Raw genomic sequence first — 20,210 nt, 5'->3', positions numbered from 1 at the left:
GCTAGCGAAGACGAAAAACGTTTTTCTCGTTTTGTTTTTTAGCTGAACAATGACAAAATCGTATGCTCATGTCTGTTGGCCAGTTCAAAATGGAACAGTTAAGTTTGTCTAGTTAGTGACCAAGCAAAAGTAGGGATAATCTAGGGAATAATTTGTGTATATTTATTATACCATGAAGCAGCAAAGTGTTCTCCTTAGTAATTTTAACAAAATATCATTATGTTACCTGAAAACAAAATTTAGTTTTTAAAGGCAAGTTTCTCGCTTCCCCATCAAGACGCTGACGACACCCGGCGGACCTTTGTATTCTATCTTAAGTATTAAATATGACCGGCTTTAACCCACCACAAAACAAAGTCCATCCTTGTGTAGCGTGTTCAACAAATATATGTACAAAAAAAATATTTAATCTTAAATCGGTTGTTTTGGATAGGACTATAGACATTCCTTTAATTCTATGCTAAACAAGTCAAGAGAAAGTCTAAGAATAATTTTAATTCTTTCTTTTCTATCCAAGAGCAAACATAATAATCGTAAGGTGCGGTAGAGACGACAATGCATTAAACACAATAGATCCTTATGTATTTACAAAAAACTAAATTTATAGTGAAAGGCCTACCAGGGCATTAAGTAATGTTCAGTAGAACAGTTGAAACACAAATATTTTTATTAAGTTAATCCTTTTATAAATTAATCCTTTAATCCGTTTTATCTGTATTGGAAAAATTAAAAGACCTATAAAAATCAATTACATTTAATAACTTCAATGTTTCTATTTACAGATCCCAACGAATAACACTTCGACCAATATCCCACTCAGTCAAGGAATTTCAAAAGGTAAGCTGGTTGTATATAAAATAAACAAAGTCCCCGACATCCACTCAATCGCGCAAAAATTTTAGCCAAGGGTCGTTAATCAAAAGGCATCAAAATAAAACGCACAGTTTGCCGTCTCACACGGCGCATTGCATCATTAACGTTGAATCAGCAGCTATGGGATACTATGTATATACTATAGGGGCGCATGCATACCTGCCAGATACAGATACTTATAGATCACAGAGTCAGCTCAGTGAGTGCACCGAGTGAAACAGCGTCAAATTGCATTTAAATTGAATGAAATTAATTTGACATGCAAGCTGTGTTGATTTGCCGCCTGAACTCAACTCGAGACTTGTCTGCTTTCAACAAAGCGTTATAGTTACATGTGTACAGATACGCACACACTGTAGGCAGCCAAAGATACAAGATACAAGATACACAAACTGCAACCAGATAAAAGGCAATGCACATGTCGGGCGAAATCAAAATGACAGCCAGTCCATACGGAGAGAAACCTATAAAGGGTAAAAAATATAGAGAGCTGGCAGGAACAGGCGAGCATAGATAGGTGGATTCTAAACGCATCCACCAGATACAACAGCCTTGGGCAAAGGAACGGTTCAGTGTGTTGGGTTGCCTGCCGTACCGTCTGTTTTGTGCTTTCTTTTAAAAATAACTTGGAAAATGATATATGCCACGATGCCGGGCTCCCCTGTTTTCCAACCCAATTTCTGTTCCTGCTTATGGAATATTATCATCAATTTTTACACAGAGACAAACACCTAAAACACAAAACATAAAAATTAAAATAACACATAATCCATAGAGTCCGTTTTAACGTGATCCGGTATTCGGAAAGTAAGAAAGTAAACAGTGTCTTAAAATTTGCAGTGACAGTTTTTTATAAATTTGTGATGGAGAAAATAATTATTAAAAAAATAAAGACTTAATGAGTTGCTCTTATGATGGTCTCCAAGTAAAGCCAATGAATGAGTCATGAGTAATTTGTATATTTAATATTGCTAAATAAAATCGAATTTTCTGTACAAAAAACCGATTTCATTACCTGAAAAACTTACCAAAGGAGAAAGGACAATTTTAAGCAGAATAAAATTATTTTCGAGTCTTTTATTTTTAATGCTTGCTGGGATAAGTCAGCCATAACAGATTTACAATTTAATTTTAAGAATGTTTAGAAAAACATTAATAGCAGGACTGCAAAAATCTGCATATCGTTAAAGTAACCAATGATATTAAATCAGTTGAAAAGTATTTCCCTGATGATATTTCTTATGACGAGCGAAATTGAAAAACTTATACCAAACCGAAGCAAAAATGTTGTCCTTGTGTATATCAGTATTACTCTGCCTTTTTTAGTTTCAGCTGCAATGGCCTGGTGATTGCGTAGGCGTTTTCAGATTTTGCATTTTGATTTCCTTCATTTATAGCACTTTGCTGCCAGCTTTTTCTTCCGTTAGCTTTTAGTAATTTCTCGCCTAGCGTTTTGTTGCCTCGAGTCGTTGAGTCTTGTATATTGTTAGTGGCCTAGCATCTGTATGAGCAGCGAGATATGTATCTGCAGTGTATAGCATTGACTTTGGCAGGCGGATAAATGAATGATTGCCTTGTTCGTTGTCATCTCTGGTCCCCGATCGCTTTGATCTCGGCTGCAGTGTGGGATTGTCTGATAGAACGATTTCGGTTGCCTCCAAGGTTAGTCTCCCAATGAAATATTGCTTGTTTAACTTTTCGGCGTCGGAGTTTCTGCACGATTTGTTTTGGTGGGCTGTGATCAATTGGTTTTTATTTGTTGGGCTAGTGTGAAAATTATTCGTATGCCCACTATCGATAAGTTAAGTATGGCGCGTAAAATTAAACAAGATAAATAAATAAAACAAAAAATTAGATGTTGTTAAATTTTTTATTTATTTTTATGGCCTTATTTATTTTTATACCTTTTATTCGAATTTAATTGTCGCTTTATCAATTTTGTATAAAGAATAAGCTGAAAAAGCAATATCATATCTTCCATTTAAAAGAGAGAACTTTCAATGGGGTTTAAACGTAGTCAGCTACTAATTTAGTTCCAAACACTTCACTTAGAAATGGGTGACCGGTTTGATTCGAGATATGTATTTTTACAATCTTTGTATAGCATATAATAATTTATTATACCGATAATACAGATCAAATCCTAAATAATATCTCAACACTTGATAGCCATTCACATACGGCCTTTAACGGCAATTTGATTCAATTGTTTATCAATTTGCCGAACACATTTGAAAATGCCATTTGACCAATTTGCTTATAAGTACCCACATTAGGCACACATTCCTTTGAAAATCTTTTGGGCTGGGCAATTTTGTGGGTGGCCGTTAAAACCGCACCCAAAATTTAACAGAACTTATTTGTTGCGTAATCGACGCTGGCATTCTAAAATATATTTAATTCACATTTTCCGAGTGGCTTTGTGATTTTTGGTTTAATTTGGATAAATCGCTTAGGCACAAAAATTACAATCCTCGCTGCACATAAGCGATGCTAAATCATTTTACATCGGCGGACGACGTTTAATTAACCATGAAGCTTGACAATCGAAGGCAAAGCTTAACCACAAAACTGAAATTAACCAAAGAAAAGTATCAAGCGAGAGCCCCTCACCTGTCGGCAATATACAATTTCAGCGTTTGCAAATTATTTCGCATATTCGCCGCTGAGAACAGAAAAGCACGGCTAACACCTGAGACGTGAGAGGGCGCGGCAGAGCCTCTAAGCCAACTCGGCATTCGCAAATCCGTACGAGTATCTCTGCACGTTTGGATCTGTAATTCTCCCCCGCCCCAAACTTTGCCGCAATTCAAAACGCGTAATTGTTACACCCTGATTACGCGACCGCAGCGAAACACAAATTAAAAAGTAAGACGAAAAATAAAAAAAATACACCGGAAAATATTTGTTTAATCGATTGTTTTTCGTTAACAAAAAACCAATAGATTTTTAGTCAATGGTTTAAATCAAATGTCTTCTGGGGAATATGAATGATTGTAGCACATTAGGACTAATGAATTAGTAATGAATAGTTTGAGTTGACAAATTCATTTTTATGGATTAATTTTTATTTGTCTCTACAATTTTTTGTTTGCGACGTTCATTTTGGTCACAGATAAAGATTAAGTCCATGAAACAATACAATTCAACTACACTGTTCACATACACTCCACATTACTTCCCCCGCCGGTAGATGGCGCTCGGCCGACAATTTTTGCCAAGTTTCACATTTTCAGGTCGTAGTGCGTGGGAATAAAGGGGTATGGAAGTTTTGGGCGAAGGGTAGGGGATCAGCAGCCAAGCCAGACTATCATGCTTCGCTGGGTCGCTTAAGGTATGAGAGCAAAAGTATTTTGCATGGCACTTGTGGGGACGCGGATGTGTAGAGCGGGATGAAGCCTTTAAGTTGCAGTTAACTGATGTAATAATGGGATTGGATGAGAAAAAATGCAGTGGAAAGTTAGTAGAGTGAATTTCTGGATTTCCTTGACGCAGATGAACCTTTCGAATGGAATATTTTAAAAGATATAAAATCTTTTGCTTCAATAGTGTAAGTTAAATTTGCAAAAACATTATAAACTAGAATATCGATGTTCGCGATGTATTGTTCAAATCGTCTACAATTTGTAATATACTTAAATTAACACTGAAACTTCTATACATTTTAATAAAATACATTTTTTGTGTATGTCCATAATACACACTAATATTTATCCGAAATACATGATAGAAAGAAAATAAAATATAAAGATTTGTGCACTTCGAGTACATTCTTTAGATCAGGTTTTATAAATAATCGAAAAATAGCTGCAAGGGGAACGATTGGAAAATCGGCAGAGCTTCATTGTTTTTAAATATACCGGCATAAAAATTAAAATATTTAGTTTGTATAGGAGCTGCAAAGTTAGTTAAAATTATTGCAAGCCAAAGTTTCATTCATTTCTGGTTGTTTTTCAGTTAAAACCGACTTTTGTCTTTCGCTGGTAGATAAGTAAGATTTCTTATGATCTGTCCGAATAAATATTTTTTGATACCCATTAGTGCATGCACCCTAGCAGTTTAACAAACACCTATCTGATCTGTAATAAATAATTCCCTATCGATTTTGATCGTAAGTGAAAAGTAAGCTCTAAACCGGCAAATATCGATCGCCCCACTAAACGCAAAAGCGAAACAAAATTGTTCCACTTCAGTTGAGGAACACAAAAAGAAAAAAAATAAAAGAAACACAAAAACAAGAATTAGAGATCAACAACAGCACAAAAGTAGTTTAGAGGAAAATTAATTTTGCACGATCATTGTGCTGATTCTACTCATTGAATTCTATTTGTAATTGTGAGTGTGGTGTATCTGTGTACCGATGTATTTGTATCTGCGAATGAAATGGAAACTAAGTATTGATTGCAATTGAAAACTGGAACTGGGGGAAGTGGCCGAGCAAATTGAGAAAACTGGCTTAAATTATAGGCAATGCCGTTCCGCAGAGGAAATCACTCCTAATTACAAAAATCGTCAGTTAGCATTAAGCAATGGCTCTCAAACTGTAATTCAGTTTCGTGTATTCTTCTTGATATGCCTTTAATAGTCGGCTGGCATTGGCTCTTGAGAAAAATTTAAGTAAACAACAGTTTGCATTTTTTCTTTATCTTTTTCGAAGTTTTTTTTCAATATATTTTGCGCTTTTAATGGGCAACTAATACTAATTTATTTAATTATTAATATATTCCTTATAATTAAAAAGAAAACTTTAAGATGAATCAGATGTTGGTGACTGTTGTTTTGATTTGTTTTTTTATACCCTTGCAGAGGGTATTATAATTTTGGTCAAAACCGACCCTATAAAGTATATATATTCTTGAACAGCCATGTCCGTCTGTCCGTCTGTCTGTTTCTACGCAAACTAGTCTCTCAGTTTTAAAGCTATTGAATTGAAACTTTGCACACACCCTTCTTTCCTTTGTACGCAGTATATACATATGTCGGAACGGCCGGGATCGGCCGACTATATCCTATAGCTGCCATATAACTGATTGATCGGAAATGCCATAACTTTGGTGTTTGTAAAGTTAGGAAGTTGGGATTTTCTATGGGCTATCAAATTTCATAAGGATCGGCCGACTATATCCTATAGCTGCCATATAACTGAACGATTGGAAATGCCGTAACTTTGGTATTTTTATACCCGTTACTCGTAGAGTAAAAGGGTATATTGTATTCGTAACAACTAGAAGGAAGCGTTTTCGACCCTATAAAGTATATATATTCTTGATCAGGGTCACTAGCCGAGTCGATATAGCCATGTCCGTCTGTCCGTCTGTCTGTCTGTCCGTATGAACGCTGAGATCTCGGAAACTATAAAAGCTAGAAGATTGGCATTTTGCATGTAGATTCTAGGAGTTCCTACGCAGCGCAAGTTCATTTCAAAAAGGTGCCACGCCCCCTTTAACGCCCACAATCGCTTATATACGATTTTAAAAATTTAAATATTTCGGAAAAGTAAAAATGCAGTTTTATTGTGTTTATCAATACCTATCGAAATGTTTTTCAAATCGGACCATTCGTTAAAAAGTTATGCGTGATCAAAGTTTCTATCTCCATCTCCCTCGCACTCCCTTTACCTGAGTAACGGGTATCTGATAGTCGGGTCACCCGACTATAGCGTTCTCTCTTGTTAAAGTTAGGAAGTTGGGATTTTTTATGAGTATTAAGAATGCATCAAATGAATAATTTTGGAGAATATAATTTACAGAGTATTCTGCAAGGGTATATCAACTTCGGCTCCGTCCGAAGTTAGCTTTCCTTGTTATTTGCTTAAAATAGTACAGCGAGGCACTTACGTAAATTGGAAAAAAAAATAAAAAAGGACTAAAATTTTAAATCAGATGTGTGTTTTAAATGGCTTATTCCCATTTAAAAGTTGTGTAACAGCCATTCATCTGTATTTGCCGACTAAATTATTATTGAATGTAAAGTTGAAGTTCATTTAAAAACAAATTTTAATAGTATTTTTTATTAGAGAGGTTAATAAATGCTATTGCTCAAGTAAAAAGTTTCAGTTTTGGTCCCTTTTTAATGAATGAGTTTCTAATATATGTATTTTTTTATGGGTCCAGAATAAAAATCTTTATTAAGGGAATTATAATTATTATTGAAAATTAAAAAATGTACGCTTTAACCTTATCGACTGTTTATTAAATTTAAGCTTCCCGTAACATATAAAATGCGAGATTACCTATTTGAGTGAAATTCACCTAACTTATACTGATATAATTGATTACAGTATGAAAAATGAACATGGGTAAATTTGAATATAACAATAAAGAAGTCCGTGAAAGTCAGAGTTTTAATCGGACTGTAAAATTGAACAAATCGAGATGCTGAACATTTTGTAACCGCCATAACAGGGTTCCAGTTTTTCTATATTTCTAACAATATTGCCAAGTACATTTCTTTGGCGCTTTACAAACACTTTGTCAAGCGTTGAAATCGCAACATTCTGCTGAATGGCTATAAATTCCTTTGACATCCTCGCCAAAACTCCTGCTTCGATTCATTGACCCAAACGCGGGCTGAACCCCGACCAAGTTCAAGTGCGCCCCACACTCACTGGCGGCTGCCATGACCACATGAACATGACAACATCTGCTCGGTCTGGCAGGCCAGCAATCAAGCTGGGGATGCGGTCACATTGAAGTTATGCCGGCCGGTCGAAGGGAGAACCTGAAATCAAGTCTGCTTAGTCATCGAACTTGGCCTAATGCAAAACACAGGCAGCCGACTGCCGACTTGAGGATGACTCAGCCCCGGACTGGCAAAAAAAAGCCAAGCAAAACAAAAAGAAAGAAGGAAATGTGCTACCAGTTTAGCTCACAGAGCCAAGAACAGAAGATCGAACGCTGAGCTGGCCCGATGCTTCTGCTGTCCTACTCCACTTCTTCGTGGATCCGAGATTTCAGTGTGTAGTTGGTTGTTGGTAGTGGTCTGCTGGTTGCTGGTTGTTATGCCCAGTCATGGTTTGTCGGCTCCGCAACGAACGCACGCCCTCAACAGGAGATGTATCTAATGGATGCCTTGCACTGGGAAAGGTCTTGGGCAGAGCAGATATTTGAAATCATTTGAAAATCTGCCCGATTGGTGATCTTAATCGGTAGTTGTTACTAAAATATAACGAACACTCTGTTCTTGTAGAGTTTTGAGCAGGGAGGAGCAAACTTTTTTGATCCCTAAAATGTATATTTCTAACCATCTTCATCAACAAGAGGATCTCTATAACTTAAATTGTAAGAACAATGTGATTTCTTACACAGAGATGAATGATAGAGGTAATGTATTAATTAGGTTGCTATAGACCTAAATGGAACATAACTTTTATAACACACCGAAAAAGCTAATTGTTTCTCTTAGTGCATGGCCACATTCCTGCCCCGAATACCTTTCGTACGTGTTGTGGTGTACAACCCTCAATTAGTTATTCATATAACGTGCTAAACAAAAATGTAAAAAATGCAAAAAAAATGACAAAGGCCACCCCCACTCCGCGAGTTGATTAAGGCCCGCATCCAGCCGCATTGGCTACTTATGTCTGCGAGGGCGAGCTCATCCTCATCTTCGCCATCATCCGCATCCTCGCTCGCATCCAACAACTCGAACATTGTTTGCCTGTCTGGGCTTTGACAAAACTTTGCATGTCATGTTGTCATTATGGTTCCTTACCCTTTCTTGCTTCCACGGAGCCCTAACTCCCCTCTTACATGAGCGGATCCTTTGGCTGACATTGTTTGTCTACTTTGGGCTGTGGTGAGCTCTTCGTGTCTGCCGGCAGCCGGATATTCATAGACATTATAGACACTTATCATCGGTTTAGGCTTCACGCCTTTTGTCTCACCACCAGCGAAGTTTACATAGTCCCTTTTCAGCACCTTATCCCCCCATTTGCAAACCGGGATCACTCTCTGCTTGTTCAGCATATTAAAGTTGTTGAAAGCGTCTTCTTACCCTGCATAAAATTCCGTCAACGCCTTTTGAACCCCATGCGGAGAAAACATTGGGTAGTCTCAGATTTTAATTTTTGAGAGGAACAGCAATTGAAAGCTTTCATTTTTGGTTTTAATATATATGTTATAAGTCTTGGCTTAGCTTAAAAAGAAACAGATTCTAATTAAGTTCCCAGATAGCTTGTTAGACGCAACATTATTAGCCATTACAAAAGCCTACGCGTATTTAGGTCACCCCTATTCGCAGAGGCCTTCATCTGGATGTCGGGATCCAGGCCCAATCGCAGGCATATATGGGACTAAGAGAGCAATAAAACTTCATAAACTGCAAACTGTGTCAATGGAACACAAAGAGCCTTCTTTGTTTGCGGTCGGGCTGATAACAATATCTGAAACTGTCCAATAAAAATCAAAGCCATACAGTCTATAGCCCCATAAACGTAAACAAAAATCGTTATTGATTTGAGTCTGCATTAATTGTTGTTCAGTTGATAATGTCAAAAGACCGTAAAAAGTGTTTGCATAATCATGGAACCCACAACAACACCTTGCACAATTTGACCACAATGTTGTATTAATTCGAGATACGAGAGAACTGCAATAAGTGGTTTGTTTGGCATTCAACTTTGGCATTTCGCTGTGGCTTTATTTTAAGTTTTGTTAATGTAATCGGATTGGTTATGAAATGATGTTGGGCCCACGCCACTATTGCACACCCAACTAAGAAAGTTCAAGTGTATGACGACACGATGGCTGCACTCAGAACCAGCCAAAAAGTATCTGACAGATACACACGTCGGTGAAGTGACTGCATCGCTGCCTTGGATTGCTTGGCTTGCCTAACAAGCGGAAAGCAAAAACATAACAGTAAAGTAAATTAAGTAAAACCACACACCAGCAGCAGCAGCCACATCAACAAAGAAACAAATGCACTGCGGGCAAAAGAAAAACCGGACAGAGCCTGGTCTTAGATGAGAGTAAATGTTGGTCTACAGTGTCCGAGAACAGAGAGTGTGGAAATATACACATATATACAAGAGGGAGGGGATGGCCGGCCGTCTCATAACAAAAGTGGCTGACCTCGAGAATTCTCGCTTACATTAGAAGCCAAAGAGATCACTCAAATGTATCTGAATCTAAGTCTAAATCAGTAACTGGCCGCTCGTCGCATTCTTGTTCTTCTTACCATCGCTTTGGGCTTCTTCACCTATGTCCAATTCATATGCCTAAAATTGGTAGCTTGCCTCAGAAGTTGGATATATTCTTTTGGGGCGAGCAGTTGGTTTTGTTTATCTTTCGATTGCGGTCTGCTTGCGATCGCTTGTGCTGGTATATTACTGTCAATAGGAATTTTATTAGCGCCTCTAAAGGCGACTTCAAGACCGGGTTTCAAAAGCATTTGTTGAAAAAATCTCAGTAATTCGGTTAGGCGTTCTTACAGAAGCTTGGTGATAATCAAACATATAAAAAATTGTATTTTCTTTCTTTCAGATCTTACTCTAAACTGTGACAATAACTACATTAGACCAAATCGGTAAGTAATGCTCTCCTCAACATTTAATAAAAAAATATCCCTTACAATCACTATTACATTCGACCCACATTAAATCAATTATCTTGCAAATCGTTCACTCGCTACGATGTGTTCACGTTTGAAGTGAAACCAACAAAGATTAGCTCAGATAAGTCGAAAACCAAATGCAACATTTATATTTTAATTTGTATACTCTTTCGATAAGTCTTTTAATTTTGGTCAAATGTTTGACTAATTGTCGATTAGTATTGTATAATATTATAATATTTTATACACTCAATTTATTTCTTGTGTAAGGGGATAATCTGATTTGCAAAATTGACATAACTTTGTTATAAGGTACATTGACATATACATTTTTCGTTAAGCTGCACAAGTTTTTCTGTTCGCCAAAGTTAGCCTCCTTTCTAGTTTTTATGAGCTTTTGTCAAAGAAAAAGTGGTGTACAACATCCGGCACCAAAAGCATTACACAAGTGCTGAGCGATATAAAACATTCAACAAAATAATTACAACGTAACATCCGTTATAAAAAAAAAGCTCTTACAAGAAAATATATTGTGAGTTATATGTATAACTTTTGAAAATTGAGTTTACGGTGGTCCAGCAACTTTGAACTAAGAAATTAAATAAGAAACAAGAAAGGAAAGCTAACTTCGGGCGGAGCCGAAGTTGATATACCCTTGCACGCAGTATATAAGTAGGAACGGCCGGGATCGGCCGACTATATCGTACAGCCGCCATATAACTGATTGATCGGAAATGCCATAATTTTGGTGTTTGTAAAGTTAGGAAGTTGGGATTTTTTATGAGTGTTAAAAATGCATTATATGAATAGTTTCGGAGAATATAATTTACAGAATATTCTGCAAGGGTATATCAACTTCGGCTCCGCCCGAACTTAGCTTTCCTCTCTTCTTTTAAATTAAAAAAACGTAGTTTTTAGGAAAAGTACAATTGAAACGAATTGGGCTGGTTAAAGGTGGGTAACAAGAACTACAGATATTGTACGATGAATTGCACCACATCAAGTCGAATAAATTGAAATTAAATTCTTCGCCCCTAAAAGTAAAATCGTTAGCGTTTTTTGTTAAAATATATATTGTTTGGAAATAATAAAAATCATACCATTTTTTACCTTTGCTTAATTTTTTTTGAGAATGTCTTCGACAAACGTAAAACTGACATTTGTATCGAATTGCAATTTTCGATCTAAAAACCACCCCATAGTCAACATGTAATCGCCAGTTGGAAGCGGAAGCCGTAGTAGTTCGTACTTTAGATAAAAGTCCTTTACGATCTGTGTACCCTAAAATAAAAGTTAGTGAGATGTAGAACAAATGTGTTGAAACTCTTACCATATAGGGGCATGTGTGGTTAAAATTTGAAAATTCCTTAAAAAGCCCGAAGACAAGTGTTGCAAATGGATTGGAACGGTATCGAATGAATTGACACACATCTAATTTTTGGTCAAATAGCCATGGTTTGTAGCCATTGGCCCTCTTTAAAACTTGTATATGAAGGTGTATATCATAAGCTGGGTGTAAGATCGTTCCGTTCATATTAAGAAGCACTTTGTTTCGACTCACAGCCTTTAAGCGACAGTTGTGAAACACAAACCAAGATGTGTTGTAGCTCTCACAAATGAAGTTCGTAAACTTAAATACGACCGCGTTCTGACAATATGAATTAGTATTCACTCCATATATGAGTTAATTTAACGGAAGGACTTACGTTCAATCCTGTGTTATAAGTTAATAATACTCCGCAGAGAGCCGGAATGATCAGCAAAGCCCGCATCGCAGAAATGTGTTTAAATCAAAATTGTTCCGTTCTTTATTTTTTTTCCTTAATTACTTCCGTCGCATTTATAATTGTCATATATTTATTCACTTTAATTTTTGTTTCCAGTATGATGCGTTTAACTTAAACATTTTGAGAACACTTATTTACGCTTTATATTTATACCCTTGCAGAGGGTGTCATAATTTTGGTCAAAAGTGTGCAACGCAGTGAAGGAGACATCTCCGACCCTATAAAGTATATATATTCTTGAATTATTATTGCTGAATTAATTTTATTATTTTTGTTTCAAAATTGCTTAGCGTAATTGCATTATAATAATTAGTTTTGGTAAATTCTAGGTAGTATCGAATATACATTTGGATGACTAAAAACTATTTAGAAATGTGAATATTTTTGCTTTAATTTGGGTACTATATACAGATAGAATGTATATAAATATTGTTTGGTGCTGGCTTGTTGCTCAGACCAATTAGTTCAAAGCATTATTTGTCTTTAACAAGAAAGGAAAGCTAACTTCGGGCGGAGCCGAAGTTGAAATACCCTTGCAGAATATTCTGCAAATTATATTCTCCAAAATTATTCATATGATGCATTTTTAATACTCATAAAAAATCCCACCTTCCTAACTTTAAAAACACCAAAGTTATTTCATTTCCGATCAATCAGTTATATGGCAGCTATAGGATATAGTCGGCCGATCCTTATGAAATTTGATATGTCGAATTGATTGGGCAAAACTAAAACCCATAGAAAATCCCAATTTTCTAACTTAACAAACACCAAAGTTATGGCATTTCCGATCAATCAGTTATATGGCAGCTATAAGATATAGTCGGCCGATCCTTATGAAAATTGGTAGGTCGGATTAATTGGCCAAATATAAAACCCATAGAAAATCCCAACTTCCTAACTTTACAAACACCAAGGTTATGGCATTTCCGATCAATCAGTTATATAGCAGCTATAGGATATAGTCGGCAGATCCTTATGAAATTTGGTACGTCGGATTGATTGGCCAAATATAAGACCCATAGAAAGTCCCAACTTCCTAACTTTACAAACAGCAGAGTTATGGCATTTCCGATCAATCAGTTATATGGCAGCTATAGGATATAGTCGCCCGATCCCGGCCGTTCCGACTTATATACTGCGTGCAAAGGAAAGAAGGGTGTGTGCAAAGTTTGAATTCGATATCTTTAAAACTGAGAGACTAGTTCGCGTAGAAACAGACAGACGGACAGACAGACGGACAGACAGACGGACAGACAGACGGACAGACAGACGGACAGACAGACGGACAGACAGACGGACAGACAGACGGACAGACAGACGGACAGACAGACGGACAGACAGACGGACAGACGGACATGGCTATATCAACTCAGGAGGTGATCCTGATCAAGAATATATATACTTTATAGGGTCGGAGATGTCTCCTTCACTGCGTTGCACACTTTTGACCAAAATTATAATACCCTCAGCAAGGGTATAAAAATTGCTCCTGTGTGTCAAAGAGTAAGCCATGGTGGTGTAAGCGTTATGTTGCAGAGGGCAAGGGTATAAAAATTGAAAAAGGCGAAACATTAATTAATTTAGTTAAGAGCTTCATGTAGGTTTTTACGTAGTGTTAACAAATGATAGCCAATCATAACGAACAAACAATTTTTATGCTAATATTGGTACCTGAACTTTTGTTTTTGAATAGACCCCAAAGTCAATTTCATGGGCCCAAACAATGAAAATCCATTGGGCTGTGTTGCATGACCAGCGATGCGCACAAAAATAAAGTTTAGTTTTTAATGCTTCGCACAGGCCGCCAAAAAAAATGTATAAGAAGAATATACTCCCTTGTCCCAAATACGGAGCTAGAAAACGAACACCTAAAAGCTACGGGAAAGCATGGCGTGGGTCTTGTTATGGTTTTGGCCTCTATGGCAGATTCTGGTGGGGCAACCTCGTTTTTATTGACGGATCCATGAGATGGCCTAGATGTACCTAAAAATTTTAAAAACTGGGCATACGCGATCGATTTCGGTATTACCAGGATAACGATCCTACACATTCAGCAGCAATTGTGAAGACTTGAAACTGCCCTCACGTAGTGAATCCACCTGCCCAGTCACCAGACCTTAACGTCATTGAAAATTTGTGGGCAGTTTTGGATCTCGGCATCCCCAAGAGTTCAATATTTAATTAATTAATGATCTTAAAAAGGGCCTCTTGGGATAATGGACCAAGATTCCAAAGGAGATCACAGAAAAGTTGGTTTCTTCGATGCAAACTCGATTGAAGGATGTCATCAAACAGAATGGATGCCTCACAAAGTATTAAGTTATTTAATAGTCAATATATTTAATATGTTTGGAAATAATAAAAATCTATAGAATTTTTTGTTTAATATTGTTTTGCACGAAATAAGCTGGAACATAAAAAAGTCAGTAACTTTAGTTTTTCTTAGTTTTAAGTGTTATCTAATGGAGTTTAAAAATAATAAAGTGCCTTAATGAATGCCAAAATACTACCAAAAATAACTGCATTTAAATCTTTTATATATTCCGTATAGTTTGCCAACTATATTAGCCACTGTACATACATTTGCACAGGGTCGAAAACACTTAGTTTTCCTGAAACATACTTTTTAAGAAATATAAAGTATATCTTTGAATTTATTTAATATGTATTAAGAAATATTAATGCTTTTATAATTATTTATATTGGAGTCATCTCGAAACAGATTGTAGCCTATTTTTTGTGAGTCAGGTCAGTAAACAAGGTTTAAATCCGCTCGTCTTTTTTTAAAATCTGGGCATAAAACCTTATTTCATACGCCGGTTGGAGAATATTTCCGCTCACGTTGAGGATCATCTTCCCAAGACTGAATGCCTTAAGACGACAATTATGGAAATCAAACTTTCGCACTAAAAATTTCTAATCTTTAAAGATTTCTAACATCCTACAAGATGATAAATATTCTTTCATCTTTTTTTAAAATTTTTACAATACCACATTTTACATTTAAGTCAAACCCGTCAAGATCAAAGGTGAGTTTATGAAATATAATAGTATAATAGCGATACTATTTTCATGAAACATGAAACACCAATCGGTTTTGTTATTTTGACAATGTATTTTTTAAATTAAACAAGAAAAGAAAGCTAACTTCGGGTGGAACCGAAGTTGATATACCCTTGCAGAATATTTTATAAATTATATTCTCCATAACTATTCATATGATGCATTCTTAATACTCATAAAAAGACCCAACTTCCTAACTTTAAAAACACCAAAGTTATGTCATTTAAAATCGTTCAGTTATATGGCAGCTATAAGATATAGTCGGCCGATCCTTATGAAATTTGGTAGGTCGGATTGATTGGCTAAAAATAAAACCCATAGAAAATCCCAACTTCCTAACTTTAAAAACACCAAAGCTATGGCATTTCCGATCAATCAGTTATATGGCGGCATTGATTAGCCAAAAATAAAACCCATAGAAAATCTTAACTTCCTAACTTTAAAAACACCAAAGTTATGGCTTTTCCGATCGTTCAGTTATATGGCAGCTATATGATATAGTGGCCCGATCCGGCTCGTTCCGACTTATATACTACCTGCAATAGAAAGACAACTTTTGGGAAAGTTTCAAGCAGATTGCTTTAAAACTGAGGGACTAGTTTGCGTAGAAACGGACGGACGGACATGGTTGAAGGTTAAAGGGGTGGATAACAAGAACTGCAGACATTGTGCGATGAATTGCACCACATTAAGTCGAATAAATTGAAATTAAATTCTTCGTCCCTGAAAGTAAAAAAGGTTGGCGTTTATTGTTGAAATATATAATGTTTGGAAATAATAAAAATCTATAGAATTTTATACCTTGTTTAATTTTTTTTGAGAATATCTTCGACCAACATAAAACTGACATTTGTATCGAATTGCAATTTTTGATCATAAAACCACCGCATAGTCAACATGTAATCGCCAGTTGGAAACGGATGCCGTAGTAGTTCGTACCTCAGATACAAGTTCTTAACGATCTGTGGACCCTAAAATATCAATTAGTGAGATGAAGAACAAATGTGTTGAAACTCTTACCATATAGGGGCATGTGTGGTTAATATTTGAAAATTCCTTAAAAAGTCCGTAGACAATTTTTGCAATTGGATTGGAACGGTATCGAATGAATTGACATCCATCGAATTTTTGGTCAAATAGCCACGGTTTGTAGCCATTGGCTCTCTTAAACATTTGTAGATGAATGTGTATATCATAAGCTGGGTATAAGATCGTTCCGTTCATATTAAGAAGTACTTTGTTTCGACTCACAGCCTTTAACCGACAGTTGTGAAACACAAACCAAGATGTGTTGTAGCTCTCACAAATGAAGTTCGTAAACTTAAATACGACCGCGTTCTGACAATATGTATTAGTATTCACTCCATATATGAGTTAATTTAACGGAAGGACTTACGTTCAATCCAGTGTTATAAGTTAATAATACTCCGCTGAGAGCCGGAATGATCAGCAAAGTCCGCATCGCGTTTAAAATTGATCTCGAATAACATCAGAAATATGTTTAAATCAAAATTGTTTCGTTGTTTAATTTTTCCCTTAATTACTTCCGGCGCATGCAATTACTTTATAATTTTCATATATTTATTTCTTATTTATAAAATATTTGACCTTTTTTTATACCCTGGCAGAGGGTATTATAATTTTGGTCAAAAGTGTGCAACGCAGTGAAGAAGACATCTCTGACCCTATAAAGTATATATATTCTTGATCAGGATCGCGTTCTGAGTTGATATAAGCATACTATGAATAATTTTGGAGAATATAATTTACAGAATATTCTGCAAGAGTATATCAACTTCGGCTCCGCCCGACGTTAGCTTTCCTTTGTTGTTTTAATTAACGTTATCTCCAACAAAAAAGGAAGCAAACTTCGGCAAGTCGATGTTTATATACCCTTACAGTTATTACAAATCGACTACATATCGATTTCTATGCCTATACTACTAAAAACAATGAGGCTATGTCGATTTTGCGCTGCATTTGGCCATCGTTTCTATGGCAGATATACGATATTGTTGTCCAATTAAAACCGTAATTCTATAATATTAAAGTATTACCAAATCCCAAAGAACAAAAAAAAAAAATTAAAACAAGAAAGGAAAGCTCGGGCGGAGCCGAAGTTGATATTCTGTAAATTATATTCTCCAAAATTATTCATATGATGCATCCTTAATACTCATACTTCTTTTGAATTTGACATATCTACCCTTTTCAGCCTCTTTTATAATGCAAGTAACGGGCAGTAACGGTCATAGAATTAATTATATAGGATATAGTCGGCCGATCCTTATGAAATTTGGTAGGTCGGATTGATTGGCCAAAAAAAAACACATACAAATGGCCAAAATCCCAACTTCCTAACTTTACTAACACCAAAGTTATGGCATTCCCGATCAATCAGTTATATGACGGTCATAGGATATAGTCGGCCGATCCCGGCTTATATACTGCGTGCATAGGAACGAAGGGTGTAGGCAAAGTTTCGATTCGATATCTTTAAAACTGAGAGACTAGTTCGCGTAGAAACAGACAGACGGACAGACGGACATGCTTATATAAACTCAGGAGGCGATCCTGATCAAGAATATATATACTTATAGGGTCAGAAATGTCTCCTTTACTGCATTGCAAACTTTTGACTGAAATTATAATACACTCTGCAAGGGTATAATAATCAATTCAGTTCATTTTAAATGTAACTATATTTACAAAATTTAAGATGGGGATCCATGCAGTTTTTTCAAATCAGTTTAAATTTGCTTTTATTAATTGGTTAAACATCAGCTTCATGATAAATTCTCTTCGAACGAAAAATATATGCCCGTAGAAAGTATAAGTACCTTATCGATGTACCACTTTATTGAAATTAGGTATTCCCCAGAGGGAAGCGGGACCGGAACTCCCTCTCCTGAGAGATGGAAACCCATTACGTAAACTGGACCCTTTAAAAAAATATTTTGGGAACATTAAATGGATTTGGAATAATAGGACCTTTACCTCGTAGGGACATGTGAAATTTAAATTGGAAATTTGTTTAAAAAGATTATAAACAAGTATTACCGGCGCATTATAGGGCCTCTGCAAAAATCGACAGCCATCGATTGTGATGTTGTAGAGCCACGGCTTAAAACCACTGGCCCGCTTGAAAATTTGACCGTGTACTCGGATATTTCTGGCAGTTTTCCGCAGAGTCCCGTTAAAACTCAGTGTAGTTTTGTCCCTGCGAATGGCTTTTAAACGACATTTGTGCACCGAAATCCAAGATTCATCCACTGAATCACAAACAAAGTTGGTAAACTTGAATCTGGAAGCATTCTAAACAAAACAAATATTTATTTGATAGGAATACATTAAAAAGAGTTACTTACAATGGTACTCTGTTCAAAAACAATATGAAAGGCCAGAATTAAACATATAATTCTAAATGCGGTTCCCATGGTGTCAAGTGCCATTATTAAATGCATATTTTTATAAAACTAACTCAGCAAAGTATACCTCTGTTATATCGGCTTTATTACTGGTCAAAATGAAGTTATAAGTATTGAGCTTAATGGTGTAATCACCATTATTATTAGATTAAAAGAATATATTATATTCCAGTATGCAGTATTTAGTTGATATTTCATAGTCGTTCCAATTAAATATTGAAATCTTTCTGTTTCTTTTTTGTTGATTTATTTTTATTATGTTGGTTTGAAAATGGCTGAACATAATTGCATTGTTATAATATATTTTGGATAATTATAGGTAGTATCGAATATACATTTGGATGACTAAAAACTATTTAGAAATCTGAGTATTTTTGCTTTAATTTGGGTACTATATACAGATAAAATGTATATAAATATTCTTTGGTGCTGGCTTGTCGCACAGACCAATTAGTTCAAAGGATTATTTGTCTTTAAAAATTGAAAAAGCCGAAACTTCATGAAGGTTTTTTATATAGTGTTAACAAATGATAGCCAATCATAACGAACGAAAAATTTGTATGGTAATATTGGTAGCTGAACTTTTGTTTTTAGAATGGCTGGCAACAATTAATTGGCGCAATAGACCCCAAAGTCTATTTGTATCATGTAGTTTTGGAAGCGAAAATCATGGGTACAAACAATGAAAATCCGTTGGGTTGTGTTCCATGACCAGCGATGCGCACAAAAATAAAGTTTAGTTTTTAATGCTTCGCACATGCCGCCAAACATATTGAACCAAAAAGGGTAAGTTTTGACTCTGCAAATAACACGTTGTCCAAAACAAATTCAAAAGAATATGGTCCCTTGTCCCAAATACGGAGCTAGAAAACAAGCACCTAAAAGCTACGGTTAAGCATGGTGGGGGTCTTCTTATGGTTTTGGCCTGTTTGGAGGATTCTGGTAGGGCAACCTCGTTTTTATTGACGGATCCACGAGATGGCCAAAATGTACCTACAAATTTTAAAGGAAATCGTGCTGCAAATTGCTGAAAACCTGGGCATACGTGATCGATTTCGGTATTACCAGGATAACGATAACACATTCAGCAGCAATTGTGAAGACTTGAAACTGCCCTCACGTAGTGAATCCACCTGCCCAGTCACATGACCTTAACGTCATTGAAAATTTGTGGGCAGTTTTGGATCTCGGTCAATATTTTATAAAAACAAGAAAGGAAAGCTAACTTCGAGCGGAGCCGAAGTTGAAATACCCTTGCAGAATATTCTGTAAATTATATTCTCCAAAATTATTCATATGATGCATTCTTAACACTCATAAAAATCCCAACTTCCTAACTTTAAAATCACCATTCGTTCAGTTATATGGCAGCTATAGAATATAGTCGGTATAATGATCTTAAAAAGGGCCTCTTGGAATAATGGACCAAGATTCCAAAGGAGACCACAGAAAAGTTGGTTTCTTCGATGCAAACTCGATTGAAGGATGTCATCAAACAGAA

General features: G+C 36.0%; 3 protein-coding genes across 10 annotated transcripts in view; 1 reads left to right on the top strand and 2 right to left on the bottom strand.

The window, feature by feature from the left end:
- Positions 1 to 20,210, top strand: part of LOC108043908 (uncharacterized protein CG43427) — a 68,939-nt gene that overhangs the window by 23,058 nt on the left and 25,671 nt on the right. For all 7 annotated transcript variants that reach the window (XR_006417421.1, XR_006417420.1, XM_044457037.1 and 4 more), the window contains exons 4-5: positions 783 to 837; positions 10,359 to 10,401. The gene's annotated coding sequence lies outside the window, so the exon portion shown is untranslated. The remainder of the gene's footprint in view (positions 1 to 782; positions 838 to 10,358; positions 10,402 to 20,210) is intronic.
- Positions 11,314 to 12,267, bottom strand: LOC108043910. Of its 2 annotated transcripts, none has more exons than XM_017122728.1 (4): positions 12,135 to 12,267; positions 11,759 to 12,076; positions 11,529 to 11,709; positions 11,314 to 11,462 (listed from the first exon to the last, which is right to left on the bottom strand). In XM_017122728.1, the coding sequence occupies exons 1-3, from the start codon at positions 12,198 to 12,200 to the stop codon at positions 11,545 to 11,547; spliced, it is 549 nt and encodes a 182-aa protein (XP_016978217.1). In that variant the 5' UTR covers positions 12,201 to 12,267; the 3' UTR covers positions 11,314 to 11,462; positions 11,529 to 11,544. The 2 variants fall into 2 exon arrangements, with proteins under 2 accessions (XP_016978217.1, XP_016978218.1); XM_017122729.1 differs by having other exon boundaries at positions 11,539 to 11,709.
- LOC108043905 lies at positions 18,068 to 18,718 on the bottom strand. Its single transcript, XM_017122719.2, has 3 exons — positions 18,650 to 18,718; positions 18,279 to 18,596; positions 18,068 to 18,223 (listed from the first exon to the last, which is right to left on the bottom strand). The coding sequence occupies exons 1-3, from the start codon at positions 18,716 to 18,718 to the stop codon at positions 18,068 to 18,070; spliced, it is 543 nt and encodes a 180-aa protein (XP_016978208.2).

Source organism: Drosophila rhopaloa, unplaced genomic scaffold (genome assembly GCF_018152115.1).
Source record: "Drosophila rhopaloa isolate 14029-0021.01 unplaced genomic scaffold, ASM1815211v1 contig_155, whole genome shotgun sequence".
Lineage (NCBI taxonomy): Eukaryota > Metazoa > Arthropoda > Insecta > Diptera > Drosophilidae > Drosophila > Drosophila rhopaloa.
This window is presented reverse-complemented; position numbering and strand designations above follow the sequence as displayed.